General features: G+C 33.1%; 1 protein-coding gene and 2 non-coding genes across 12 annotated transcripts in view; 1 reads left to right on the top strand and 2 right to left on the bottom strand.

The window, feature by feature from the left end:
• Window positions 1–8,384, top strand: part of LOC114479062 (myomegalin) — a 61,273-nt gene extending 52,889 nt beyond the window's left edge. For 7 of the 10 annotated variants that reach the window (XM_028472515.1, XM_028472514.1, XM_028472512.1 and 4 more), the window contains 8 exons: window positions 899–1,135; window positions 1,994–2,098; window positions 2,228–2,436; window positions 3,431–3,577; window positions 3,651–3,789; window positions 3,867–3,913; window positions 4,931–4,985; window positions 7,104–8,384. In XM_028472515.1, the coding sequence (XP_028328316.1) occupies window positions 899–1,135; window positions 1,994–2,098; window positions 2,228–2,436; window positions 3,431–3,577; window positions 3,651–3,789; window positions 3,867–3,913; window positions 4,931–4,985; window positions 7,104–7,198 (1,034 nt within the window). In that variant the 3' untranslated portion in view covers window positions 7,199–8,384. The remainder of the gene's footprint in view (window positions 1–898; window positions 1,136–1,993; window positions 2,099–2,227; window positions 2,437–3,430; window positions 3,578–3,650; window positions 3,790–3,866; window positions 3,914–4,930; window positions 4,986–7,103) is intronic. The other 3 variants (XM_028472509.1, XM_028472516.1, XM_028472513.1) reach the window with 2 other exon arrangements.
• A 3,397-nt stretch (window positions 8,385–11,781) lies between these two features.
• On the bottom strand, window positions 11,782–11,853 carry trnaq-cug (transfer RNA glutamine (anticodon CUG)). Its single transcript has one exon. It is a non-coding gene; the product is annotated as a tRNA-Gln (tRNA).
• Window positions 11,854–14,586: 2,733 nt separating this feature from the next.
• trnaq-cug (transfer RNA glutamine (anticodon CUG)) lies at window positions 14,587–14,658 on the bottom strand. The gene has a single exon. It is a non-coding gene; the product is annotated as a tRNA-Gln (tRNA).

Below are 14,658 nucleotides of genomic sequence, written 5' to 3'. Positions count from 1 at the left end.
AACATTTTAAATAAATAAATAGATTTATAAATATAATAAATGTATTTGTGAGTAAACTAAAATAATTAATGTAAAAATATGAATAAATATAGGATATTTCAAATAAATAAATGTAAAAACAAATACAAATAATGAATTCATTTGCTGGTAAAAAAAAATCAATTGTGAAAATGAAATTTAAATATATAAATCAAATGAAATAATAAAAAATACTAATGAATTATTATTGAGTAAACATGAATGAATGAATGAATGAATGAAAATGAATTAATAAGCAAGTAAACTAAATTAATTGAAAAATTAATGTAAACATAAATAATATATAACATTAAAAATACTTTTTTACATTTTTAAATTAATGAAAAAATAATGAAATAATCTGTGAATAAAAAAAATTGAGAAAATAATTTACAAGAATAAATACATTTAAATAGATATATAAAAGTAATTGATAAAAAATAATACTGAATTATTGAATTGAAATAATGAGTGATTAACAAAATTAAGTCATAAAAATACATCAATTTAGATGAATATATAAAATTCAATATTAATGATTTCCAAAATGAATTCATAAAATAGTTATGAATTAATTATTGAGTTAACATAATGTATTGTATTTTTTTTAAATGTAATTGTAAAAAAATGCATGTAAAAATATAAATATGTAATATGTGTATAAAATGTAAAATAAATAAATGTGAAAATTAATTAAAAAAAGAATGAATTATATTGTAAGTAAACTTCCATATACATAAACTGATTGTGAAAGGAATAATTTGAATAAATACATAAAATTCAATAGAAATAAATATAAAAGGGATTGAAAAAATAATAATAAATTAATAATTAGGTAAACTAAATTAATTGTGTGTGTGTGTGTGTGTGTGTGTTTCAGGCTATCTGTGTGAGTTGCCGGCTCTCCCTGTGGAGCTCAGGGAACTCCTGCAGGAGGTGAGGAGTCTCAGAGCTCAGCTCCAGAACAGCGTACAGGAGAACAGCGCCCTGAAACAGCTGGAGCTGCACAAACAGCTGGAGCAGAAACTGGGTGTGGCCTCTCCACGCACCCCCTGTCTGAGCGCGCTCAGTGCCAGCCCTCAGAGGGAGAACTTCTGCAGGCGTCTGCTGCTTCACGGTAAAGGGGGAGGAGCCTGATGTATGGCTGTTATTTAGTGTTTTAGGATTAATATTTTGGGTGATTTTGTTGTGGTTTTGTGTATTTTTGTTTCCATTTTGTATATGTTTATTTTATATAATAACCTCTTGTAGTCACTTTAGTGTGTATTTTTTGTCATGTTCTATATTTTCCTTTCATTTTGTGTGTTTTTGGTGTTTTTTTTGTTGTCATGTTCTGTATTTTTTTGTGTTTTTTAGTCATTCATTGTAGTATATTTCTGTTATTTTGTGTTTCAGGAGTCATTTTTGGGTGTTTTAGTTGTCAAGCTTATCAGTTTTCTGTCAATTTTGTCTGTTTTTCTTGTCCTTTTGTGTATGTTTGAGGTTATTTTGGATATTTATTTTCTCATTTAATGGATATTTGGAGTGATTATGTTTTTGGGTGTTTTAGTTGTCATTTGGTGTATTTTTGTTGTAATTTTGTTTGGTTTTTTGAGTCATTTTGTGTAATATTGTTGTCCTTTTGTGTATTTTTCTGTCATTTTGTGTTTTAGGAGTCATTTTTGGGTGTTTTTAGAGTTACGTTGTGTATTTTTGTTGTCCGTTTATAAGTTTTCTGTCAATTATGTGCGTTTTTTACTTATTTTGTGTACTTTTGTTTTCGTTTTGTATATTTTTCCGTCATTTTATGCATTTTTAGAGTCATTTTTGTTTGTTTTTAAGGTCATCCTGTGTGTTTTTCTGTCAAATTGTGCGTTTTCTGAGTCATTTTTACTGGGAGTGGTTTAGCACTGGTTTGTGTGTGTGTGTGTGTGTGTGTGTGTGTGTGTGTGTGTGTATGTGTGTGCGTGTGCGTGTGCATGTGTGTGCTCCACAGATCCATCTCCGTCCCCTCCTGTCAGAGACATTGGTTTGTTTAACTGTGGATCTCCTGGTCTTCCTTCTTATTCAGACCTGGAGGACAACCACAGCACTGCTAATGGTGTGAACTAACAAATGCTTCTTTGGGGTTTGAACTAATGCACACACTGTGACTGAATAACATCAGATCCTCCAGTGCTTCTATCATGGATGTAAACGTGTGTCTCTTCTTCTTCTCTTCCTGTCACAGACGCCCTGGACCCTCACTCTGAGCTGGAGGGAGAAGCTCCCGACGGGTCGTTCGCAAACCGTAACGGGCGCCACGCGGTGGGTCACGTGGACGACTACAGCGCCCTGCAACAGCAGGTCCTGGAGGGCCGAGGCCTCGTGCACAACATGGAGGCCACGCTGGAGGCCCGTCTGAGCCCCCTGCTGCTGGAGGGAAGGAACAAAGAGCAGGTGGAGGATTAGAGCTCATGGAAAGAGAAGCAAAAGCTCTTAAAGAGTCAAACCTGCACCAAGGATCTGAAAATCAAATAACTGAAAATTACACAAAACAACAGTAAAAATACACATAAGTGACCCAAAAATCAGAAAATAATAAATTGACTCCACAAACACACAAAATGTCACAGAATATGAGAAATATTTACAAAATGACTCCAAAAACACACAAAATGACAAAAAATATACACAAAACTACAACAAGAATAATAATTTACTCCAAAAATGCACAAGACACCTACATACAGTATATTGAAAATAATAACTGAAAATGATATAAAACCACACTGAAAAATACACATAAAAGGCCAAAAATATCACAAATGACAACAAAAATAGTAATTACACACTCCAAAAACTTAAAATGAAAACTAAAAATACAAAATAATGACAAAACACACAGAATTTAAGAAATATTTACAAAATTACTTCAGAAAAACACAAAAAATACATGAAATTACTCCAAAAATACACAAAATGACAAAAAAATATATACACAAAACTACAACAAGAATACACAAATTTAGACAACTACATATATTGAAAAGAATTACTGAAAATTATATCAAACGAAACTAAAAATACACATAAATGGCCCAAAAAAATCACAAATGACGACAAAAATACACACTCCAAAAACTTGAAATGAAAACAAAAAAACACAAATTGATGAGAAAAAACACAGAATTTAAGAAATGTTTTCAAAAATACTTCATAAACACACAAAATTATGAGAAAACACACAGAATTCATGAAATATTTACGAAATGACTCTATAAACACGCAAAGTTAGAGAAATATTTACACAATTACTTAATATACACACAAAATGACTCAAACATATCAGAAAAATATACAATAGAAGAAAGAAAACACCCAGAATGTGTTTGGAAGTGAAAAAAGTACCATAAATTATTACCATATGATGTTATGTATGTTGTGTGTGCAGCAGGTCCTGGACTATGAGTGTGTGAGGACTCTTCTGTCCAACACTAAGACCCTCAGACAGATCCTGGAGGAATCCTCGTCTCTACTCAAGATGTTCTGGAGAGCAGCTCTACCCAGCAGTGACCCGTCTGTCCACAGCCTGAAGAGGGTGAGCACTCGCTGAGGGGGCGGGGCCTCACAGCGGGTGTGTGTGTTCATCAGTGCTGTGTGTGTGTGTGTAGGAGCAGAGCATGCAGGAGGAGCTGCTGTCCCTGAAGCTACGTGTGTCTGAGCAGGAGGAGGTCCTCAAAGGAACGATCCAGAGGTTGAGAAGCACCAGCCGCTCCAAGGAGAGCATGGAGCACTTCATCGTCAGCCAGCGTGAGTTTGATATCAAAGAAAAATAAAGGAGGATCAAAGGAATCATCATCAGTGAGTAATGAATCTTTATGTTCCAGTGTCCAGGACTCGTGACGTGATGAAGAAAGCTCGAACTAATCTCGAGGTACGGTTCGATCCTTCAGATTCATCACATACATCAGACATATCAGACATGGGCAACATGGTATATATAAGGGTCACATGATCAACATTCATGTCAGCATTAGAATGATGAGCATTACCACAGGAAACAACAAAGGGTGGAGTCACTTGGTTTAAGTTTTTCTCCTTCAATAACCTTTTGGAGTCACTGTTGTGTGATTTTGTGTATTTTGTGTGTTTTTGGAGTCACAATATGTATTGTTTTTTTTGTCCGATTGTAAGTTTTCTGGCCATTATGTGCATTTTTGCTATTGTTTTGTGTACTTTTGTTTTCATTGTTTTATTTTTCTCTAATTTTATAAAAAATTTTGTCATTTTTGTTGGTTTTTGTTGTCATTTTGCGTATTTTTTTTTTTTTTTTTTTTTTTTAATTGTATTTTTAGAATCATTTGTGTGTTTTTGTGGGTATTATGTATTTCTGGAGTTATTTTTTTGTAATTTTCCTTCGTTCAGTATCCTTTTAAAATCTTTCTATTTGTTTTTGGAGTTTTTTTTTGTGTATTTTCTTGTCATTTTTTGTGTTTTAAGTCATTTTTGGGTGTTTTGGTGTCTGTTTTTGTTGTCCTTTTGAGTATTTTTTATATTCCTTGTCACTTTAATGTGTTTTTGTGTGTTTTAGTTGTCATTTTGTGTGTTTCCTAATTCATATTGTGCATTTTTTTTGTTTTTTTTGTCATTTTGTGCTTCTGGAGTGATTTTGTGTGGTTTTTTGTCCATTTATCATTTGGTTCTGTGTATTTTTGTTGTCATTTTGTGTATTTTATTCTCATCTTTTCTGTTTTTTGAGTCATATTGTGTGTTTACTTAAGGGGCAAAAAAATTCAACACAGTTGCCCATTTCTGATGTAGATGTTTGATAATAGATCTAGTGTTTCATATGTTCATATGTTTATTGAGATGTCCCTTGTGTGTATTAAGATCATCACCTCCTTGTTGTTTCTTCCTAAATCTGCCTCTTGTCTTTTTTAAATCTCTCTAGAAGAATGAGCTGAGACTTTCCTCTCTCAGCGCCTCCTCTTCCTCTCATTGTGCTGGTAATTGTCCTGACATCATGTGTTTGCTCACAGGTAGAAGCTGCCCACGGTAAACCACCTAAATAACTTATCTCCAAGGTTTCATTCAAGATAGTACATAAGATAAACAAAAATATTAATAAGACATGCAAAATGCCAACAAAATTACTCAGAATGAGAGAAAAAAAACCACAAAACAACAACAAAAATACAAACAATGAATTCAAAAATTTACAAATTGACGACAAAATTACAGAAAATGCAAATAATGACTGTAAAAACACAACTGATGATGGAATTTCCCAAAATGACAATGAAAAATACAAGAGAATGACTACAAAAACACACAAAATACACAGAAACACACACAAAACAATAAAACAATACAGACAATGATTAATAAGACATGCAAAATGACAACAAACACGCACAAAAGAACAAATTCACTACACAAAATGACGAAAGAAGAATAAAACAACCATTTAAACACAGGAAATGACTCAGAGGATACACAAAATTCCAACACAATGGCAGAAAACGACACAAAACAACAGAAATTTGTCCAAAAATGTAACAGAATTTCAGAAAGTACACAGAATAACTCATAAAACATAAACAATGACAAAAGACACCTAAAACATCCATTTAAACACACAAAATGACTCCAAAGATGCACAAAATAAACAAAAAAAACACAAAAGATTGAATAAGACAATGACAACAAAATTACTCAAAATGAGAGAAAAAGACACAAAACAACAGGAAAAATACTAGCAATGATTCCTAAATGTACAAATTGACAACAAAAATTCATAAAATACACAAAATATTAACAAAAACACACGAAGTGACATTATGATTTACCAAAATGACAGAACAATACACAAAAATAGTGAAACATAAAGAGGATGTGGTTTCCTGAGCAGATTTTACCTCTTTGTGGTTTCTTCCTGATCTTTTATGTCGTCTAATCACTCTGTGTGTGTGTGTGTGTGTGCGTGTGTGTGTGTGCGTGTGTGTGTGCGTGTGTGTGCGTGTCTACTAACTGCTCGTTCTCATCTTCTCATCTGCATTAAGTCGTGCTTTGAGACTTTTGCAGTGATCGTTTTTGCAAAGTCCTTTAAAACATCACATTTGTTAAACCAGACATGGGCAACTGGCATGTCATGTGACCTCCAAAAACGAACTAAATGAAAGAAAAATACACAGGAGCATAATACAATTACAAAACTATACAATTTGACTCCAAAAACACACAAAATCTCCTCAAATACGCACAGAATTACAGAAGAACACTCAAAAGGATGAAAAAATACAAAAAATATACGAGAGAACAATAAAATGACAAAAATATAAAACATAATTCCAAAACACACCAAATCACAACAAAAATGTTGAGAACCCTCAAAAAAACAATAAAATAATAAAAATACACAAAAACTCACAAATTGACAATACATCACATAAAATGACAGAAAAAAATACACAGGAGTACAATAAAATTACATAAATATAAAAATGTCCCCAAATACACAAAAAATTACAGAAGAATACTCAAAAGGATGATAAAACACACAAAATGACTACAGAAATAAAAATTAAAAAATCCCCAAAACACAGAAATTACAGAATAGTCAAAAGGATGATAAAAAAATACACAAAAACACACACACAATTACAGAAGAATACTCAAAGGGACAATAAAAATGCACAAAATGACTATATAAACAAAAAATTAGAGAAAAAAAAATAATTATAATGACTCCAAAGACACACAAAATAACAGAAAAATATACAAGAGGACAAAAAAATTACAAAAATCTACAAAATGATTCCATGTACACAAAAAAGAATAATAAAAATACACAAAATAACTACAGAAATAAACAAAATGTTCGCAAAACACAGAAATTACAGAATAGTCAAAAGGACGATAAAAATACACAAAAATATTCTAAATAAATAAAGAAACACACCAAATATTCCCGTGGCGCTCACTGTAATAAAAGTCGCTCATTTCTGGTTGAAATCAAATTATTTTTGCTAAACGACTTAGTGTGCTCATATGAAACTCGACTATAAAAACAGCTAAATCATCTGCTCATATAATCTCACTGATATAATCTGGTTTTTCTGCAGCTGAGGACTCGGGAGGTCCTGGTGGGCGGCGGCCTGCTGCTGGTGGGCGTGTCTTGACAGCGCTGAGGAAGCGCAGCAACCAATGTTTGCTTTAGAATGTCAACAACCTGACCTCTGACCTCTGAACAGCCATGTTCCATCACTCCCTCCTCCCCCCGCCTGCACCCACACCCCGCCCCATGCCCCGCCCACACGCTGTCAGCAGGCTGCCTTTGTCTAGAGAGGTTTATCAGAAGGTGTTGGACACGTGCCTGGAATGGATTCAGTTGATGAGGTTCCATGAGGGTCTTGATCTGGATCAGGATCAGGATCTAAATCAGGATCTGGATCTAAATCTAAATCTGGATCTGGATCTGGATTTAAATCTGGGTCAGGATCTGGATCTAAATTTAAATCTGGATCTAAATCAGGATCTGGATCAGATCTAAATCAGGATCTGGATCAGATCTAAATCAGGATCTGGATCAGATCTAAATCTGGATCTGGATCCGGATCAGGATCCAAATCTGGATCAGAATCTGCATCTAAATCCAGATCTGGATCTAAATCTGGATCAGGATGTGGATCAGGATCAGGATGTGGATCTGGATCTGAATCAGGATCAGGATCTGGATCTAAATCTTAATCTGGATCAGGATGTGGTTTGAGATGCTCTTAGACTCCACGTTGCCTGTGGATCTCTGTCCGTGGTCCTGAATGTTGTGGTTACATAATGAGCTCTTAAAGCTGCTCCTCTGAGTCTAAGAGCATCATCCACTAAGAACCAGACGCTGCTGGAGGAGAATTAAAGTTCACGTACGTTAGAAATGGATTGTGAGAGGAATTCTGCACACGGGAACGCTCGCGTAGATTTATTGATTGATTGATTGATTAATTTACGTGTTTGCTCCAAGAAAAGACGGCCTCGAGTTTGAATGTTTAAACATTACTTTTGCTTCTTCACACACACACCAAACATGAGTGAGGGATGATGATTATGAAAGGGGGTGGAGCTAGAGCGCTAGCAGGGATGCTATTGGTCGCCTGGTGATTGACAGCTGACTTTCTCTCACAATGAAAAAGTCAATTTAAAATGAGTTTTCAACTAAACGCTTTGACTGTCTAAAGCTATGAAGCATTAAAGTATAAAAAAGAGGAATGTTATGGTTGGACTAATATTAAAGCATATCTGTCAAACTCAAGGCCTGGGGACCAGATCTGGCCCTTTAGAGGATCCAATTCGGACCCTGGGAGAAAACAAAAAAAAAATGACATGAATCAGCCCCTCGAAAAATACACATGGAGACAAATTTACAAATTTTTAATCTGAAATTATTGAAAAAACTCAAAATGTTTCCAAAATCTGGCAATTTTCTTTAAATTATTCAACAAAACTTCCTCAAATTGAATAGAAATTGGTCCAAATTTTAGATTTTTTTTTTTTTTGGGGGGGGGGGGGGGATTTCTCCCCAGAATCAATTTTATAAAAATGAATACAATATAATAAAATACAATAATAAATATTCAATTTTATGACAAATATCATCCATCCCTAGATTCAACTTTTGTTTTTTTGTTAAACAAAATAGGGGAATTAAAGTTGTGATAATCGTTGTTATTTAATTGCGTTACTTAATAAATCAGAATCACAATATAAATGTAAATATATCGTGATTAAAATCGAATCGGGAAAAATGCATATCGTCCCAGCTCTATTATATCTGATCTTTAATTGAGCTTATCACTAAAATTATGCTAATCCTTACAATTGAGTCGCGTGAATTAATAACTTGGAACTACAATCTAAAATGGAAACGGCACCTGAGTATCGTCATTAAAATCAAATGGGGCTAAGCGTATATCATCTCAGCACTATTACAGTATATATGATCTTTGATAGAGTTTATAATTAGAATTATGTTAATATTTACTATTGAGTCACATGAATTATTAAATCAGAACCACAATATAAATTGGTAACGAGACCCAAGTATAATGATTAAAATCCAATCGGGACAAAAACATATTGTCCCAGCTCTATTATATTTGATCTTTAATAGAGCTTATAATTCATATTTAATTACAGGTACACTTTAACTTGGTTAAACACTAGAGATAAGAATAAATTGTTAATATTTTATTTACTTTTACTTTATTGGCTATTATGCGTTGGCCACGCCTTATTTGAAAGTATAGCTCCGCCCCCTGGTGGTTACACACAGTAATTGGTTTATAAAGCGTTTGAACCAGGCTGAACTAGACTCGTTGTTATCGAGCACGTGCAATACTAGGATTTAGTGTGAATTCATTGGTTGTCACTGAATTATCACCGACAATCATATAAACAGTGTTAGGAAACACACACACACACACGTGCGGTGTGTGTGTGTGTGTGTGTGTTAATGATTGTACTTCATTCTCCAGTGTTAATGCATGAGAGAGTGTGTAACGGTATAAACTAAAGCTAGGGAACAGGATAAAGCATTAGCTAAGCCAACAATTGCCAAAGTTTGAACTCTTTTCTTTCCCTCTGACTTGCCTTGTCCATGAGAATGACTCAGCCTTAATAGCTAATTAGCTAATTAGCTCATTGGGTTAGCGAGGTCGCTAGCTATTTGTTAGCCACCTAATCAACCACAAAGACGATAACCATGAGACAGCAGGTTTGTTTAAACCTTTTTTGGACCAAAAGTTTAGCTTTTTTCCAAACTGTGCTGGTTTTGGATGAAATTAGCTTAGCTTAGCATTCCCATGGCAATGGCAACAAAAGATGAGGTTTTTGTAAATGATCCAAACTTTGGCAGGAGGCTTTTGGTGTTGTCATTGTTCACTTTGTTACTTTAGGCTGTAAATAACTTGTTTTTCTGTACAAAATGACGTGTGCGTGTGTGTGAACATCCAATATTTGCTTTTTAGCAACGTTGATTTTCTGGGTAGCTGTGCAATAATAGTGTGAGCTTTTATTTTGATGTTAAACATTGTACACTTCCTGCAGTGTGTGTGTGTGTGTGTGTGTGTGTGTGTGTTATGGATTGTATTGCTGAGGTTAACCAATCGACTGCCTTTATATAAACACACACACATTGATCACACACTCGTTTTGGCGTCGCTTCGCTTGCCTTTGAATTAAAGCTCACAGGCGTTTTCAGAAATTAGCTTTAGCATTTGCTTTGTTTTTGAAAAAGCCATGGACTTATAGGATTGTTAAACACTAAGTGAAAGTAAAGCTTTGTGCTCTGTGTGTATAAAGATGTGTAATAATAACATTTGTACATAAATGCTGCTGCGTTGCTTGTGTTTTGTAATGAACTAGAAAAGCCGATGCAGGTCTTGTATCTGATGAAACTGCGTGTGTTGTCTTGACTTTGAATGAAGAAATAAATCTCTGAATGAGTTCATCTTTAAGTTTTTGACTCCTTTATTTTAAAACAACTGAAATCCAAATGTTGGGAGTTAAAATAGACAGACACAGACAACCCCCCAAAATGTAAAAAAATTTTTTTGAGATAATGCTTTCGGAACCCTAAAAACTATTGCAAATTTGACGAGCACACTTAAACTGGGATAAAAATGTAGTAAAGCATGAAAAATGAGAAAAAAATGACAAACACCTAAAATCAGATATAAGGCTATAGTAAGGCATAAAAGTTGAAAAACTTTCGATTTATTTTTTCTCAGATAATTTTTTCAAAAGACCCAAAAAACTAATGCAAATATGATGAGCACACTTAAACTGGGATCAAAATGTAATAAAACATGAAAAATGAGAAAAAAGTTGAAAATGAGAAAAAAATGACAAACACCTAAAATCAGAGGTAAGGCTATAGTAAGGCATAAAAGTTGAAAAACTTTTTTTTTTTTTTTTCTGAGATAATGCTATCGGAACACCCTAAAAATTAGTGCAAATATGACGAGCACATTTAAACTGGTACGAAAATGAATTAAGGCATGAAAAATGAGAAAAAAGTGACAAACACCTAAAATCAGAGGTAAGGCTATAGTAAGGCATAAAAGTTGAAAAACTTTTTTTTTTTTTTTTTCTGAGATAATGCTATCGGAACACCCTAAAAATTAGTGCAAATATGACGAGCACACTTCAACTGGGATGAAAATGTAGTAAAGCATTAAAAATGAGAAAAAAGTTGGAAATGAGGAAAAAAAAAAATGACAAACACCTAAAATCAGACATAAGGCTATAGTAAGGCATAAAAGTTGAAAAACTTTCGATTTATTTTTTCTCAGATAATATTTTCAAAACACCCAAAAAACTAGTGCAAATATGATGAACACACTTAAACTGGTACGAAAATGCATTAAGGCATGAAAAATGAGAAAAAAGTGACAAACACCTAAAATCAGAGGTAAGGCTATAGTAAGGCATAAAAGTTGAAAAACTTTTTTTTTTTTTTCTGAGATAATGCTATCGGAACACCCTAAAAACTAGTGCAAATATGATGAGCACACTTAAACTGGGATCAAAATGTAATAAAGCATGAAAAATGAGAAAAAAGTTGAAAATGAGAAAAAAAAAATGACAAACACCTAAAATCAGAGGTAAGGCTATAGTAAGGCATAAACATTTTTTTCTTAAATTCAAATGCCTCGAAACGGAGGTAAGGCATAAGGTATGACATAAGAATGCACACATAGTTGATTTTTTTTCTCAACTATACACTACAGATTTGTACTTGACATCATGAGGTTCCACTGAGAGTTGAACTCAGATCACTGGATTCAGAGTCCAGAGTGCTAACCATTACACCATGGAACCCTTAAAATCAGGATTTTGCAAATTCTTTTTTTCAGAGGAAAGGCTAAAGTAAGGCATAAAAATTGCTGAAAATATTTTAAACAACTCAAAACAGAGGTAAGGCTATAGTAAAGCATAAAAATGGGCAAAAAAATTTCAAATGCCTCGAAAGGGAGGTGTTTTATGTTTTGCATAAGAAAATTTCAAAAAAATTAAAATGCCTCAAAACAGAGGTAAGGCTATAGTAAGGCATAAAAGTTGAAAAACTTTCGATTTATTTTTTCTCAGATAATATTTTCAAAACACCCAAAAAACTAGTGCAAATATGATGAACACACTTAAACTGGTATGAAAATGCAGTAAGGCATGAAAAATGAGAAAAAAGTGACAAACACCTAAAATCAGAGGTAAGGCTATAGTAAGGCATAAAAGTTGAAAAACTTTTTTTTTTTTTTCTGAGATAATGCTATCGGAACACCCTAAAAACTAGTGCAAATATGATGAGCACACTTAAACTGGGATCAAAATGTAGTAAAGCATGAAAAATGAGAAAAAAGTTGAAAATGAGAAAAAAATGACAAACACCTAAAATCAGAGGTAAGGCTATAGTAAGGCATAAAAGTTGAAAAACTTTCGATTTATTTTTTCTCAGATAATATTTTCAAAACACCCAAAAAACTAGTGCAAATATGATGAACACACTTAAACTGGTATGAAAATGCAGTAAGGCATGAAAAATGAGAAAAAAGTGACAAACACCTAAAATCAGAGGTAAGGCTATAGTAAGGCAAAAAAGTTGAAAAACTTTCGATTTATTTTTTCTCAGATAATATTTTCAAAACACCCAAAAAACTAGTGCAAATATGATGAACACACTTAAACTGGTATGAAAATGCAGTAAGGCATGAAAAATGAGAAAAAAGTGACAAACACCTAAAATCAGAGGTAAGGCTATAGTAAGGCATAAAAGTTGAAAAACTTTTTTTTTTTTTTTTCTGAGATAATGCTATCGGAACACCCTAAAAACTAGTGCAAATATGATGAGCACACTTAAACTGGGATCAACATGTAATAAAGCATGAAAAATGAGAAAAAAGTTGAAAATGAGAAAAAAAAATGACAAATACCTAAAATCAGAGGTAAGGCTATAGTAAGGCATAAAAGTTGAAAAACTTTCGATTTATTTTTTCTCAGATAATATTTTCAAAACACCCAAAAAACTAGTGCAAATATGATGAACACACTTAAACTGGTATGAAAATGCAGTAAGGCATGAAAAATGAGAAAAAAGTGACAAACACCTAAAATCAGAGGTAAGGCTATAGTAAGGCATAAAAGTTGAAAAACTTTTTTTTTTTTTTCTGAGATAATGCTATCGGAACACCCTAAAAACTAGTGCAAATATGATGAGCACACTTAAACTGGGATCAAAATGTAGTAAAGCATGAAAAATGAGAAAAAAGTTGAAAATGAGAAAAAAATGACAAACACCTAAAATCAGAGGTAAGGCTATAGTAAGGCATAAAAGTTGAAAAACTTTCGATTTATTTTTTCTCAGATAATATTTTCAAAACACCCAAAAAACTAGTGCAAATATGATGAACACACTTAAACTGGTATGAAAATGCAGTAAGGCATGAAAAATGAGAAAAAAGTGACAAACACCTAAAATCAGAGGTAAGGCTATATATAGTAAGGCATAAAAGTTGAAAAACTTTTTTTTTTTTTTCTGAGATAATGCCATCGGAACACCCTAAAAACTAGTGCAAATATGATGAGCACACTTAAACTGGGAACAAAATGTAGTAAAGCATGAAAAATGAGAAAAAAGTTGAAAATGAGAAAAAAAAATGACAAACACCTAAAATCAGAGGTAAGGCTATAGTAAGGCATAAAAGTTGAAAAACTTTTTTTTTTTTTTCTGAGATAATGCTATCGGAACACCCTAAAAAATAGTGCAAATATGACGAGCACACTTAAACTGGGATGAAAATGTAGTAAAGCATTAAAAATGAGAAAAAAGTTGAAAATGAGAAAAAAAATGACAAACACCTAAAATCAGAGGTAAGGCTATAGTAAGGCATAAAAGTTGAAAAACTTTTTTTTTTTTTTTCTGAGATAATGCTATCGGAACACCCTAAAAACTAGTGCAAATATGACGAGCACATTTAAACTGGTACGAAAATGCATTAAGGCATGAAAAATGAGAAAAAAGTGACAAACACCTAAAATCAGAGGTAAGGCTATAGTAAGGCATAAAAGTTGAAAAACTTTTTTTTTTTTTTTTTTCTGAGATAATGCTATCGGAACACCCTAAAAACTAGTGCAAATATGATGAGCACACTTAAACTGGCATGAAAATGTAGTAGAGCATTAAAAATGAGAAAAAAGTTGGAAATGAGGGAAAAAAAAATGACAAACACCTAAAATCAGACATAAGGCTATAGTAAGGCATAAAAGTTGAAAAACTTTCGATTTATTTTTTCTCAGATAATATTTTCAAAACACCCAAAAAACTAGTGCAAATATGATGAACACACTTAAACTGGTATGAAAATGCAGTAAGGCATGAAAAATGAGAAAAAAGTGACAAACACCTAAAATCAGAGGTAAGGCTATAGTAAGGCATAAACATTTTTTTCTTAAATTCAAATGCCTCGAAACGGAGGTAAGGCATAAGGTATGACATAAGAATGCACACATAGTTGATTTTTTTTCTCAACTATACACTAAAGATTTGTACTTGACATCATGAGGTTCCACTGAGAGTTGAACTCAGATCACTGGATTCAGAGTCCAGAGTGCTAACCATTACACCATGGAACC

Source organism: Gouania willdenowi, chromosome 17, assembly GCF_900634775.1.
Source record: "Gouania willdenowi chromosome 17, fGouWil2.1, whole genome shotgun sequence".
Taxonomy (NCBI): Eukaryota; Metazoa; Chordata; class Actinopteri; order Blenniiformes; family Gobiesocidae; genus Gouania; species Gouania willdenowi.
This window is presented reverse-complemented; position numbering and strand designations above follow the sequence as displayed.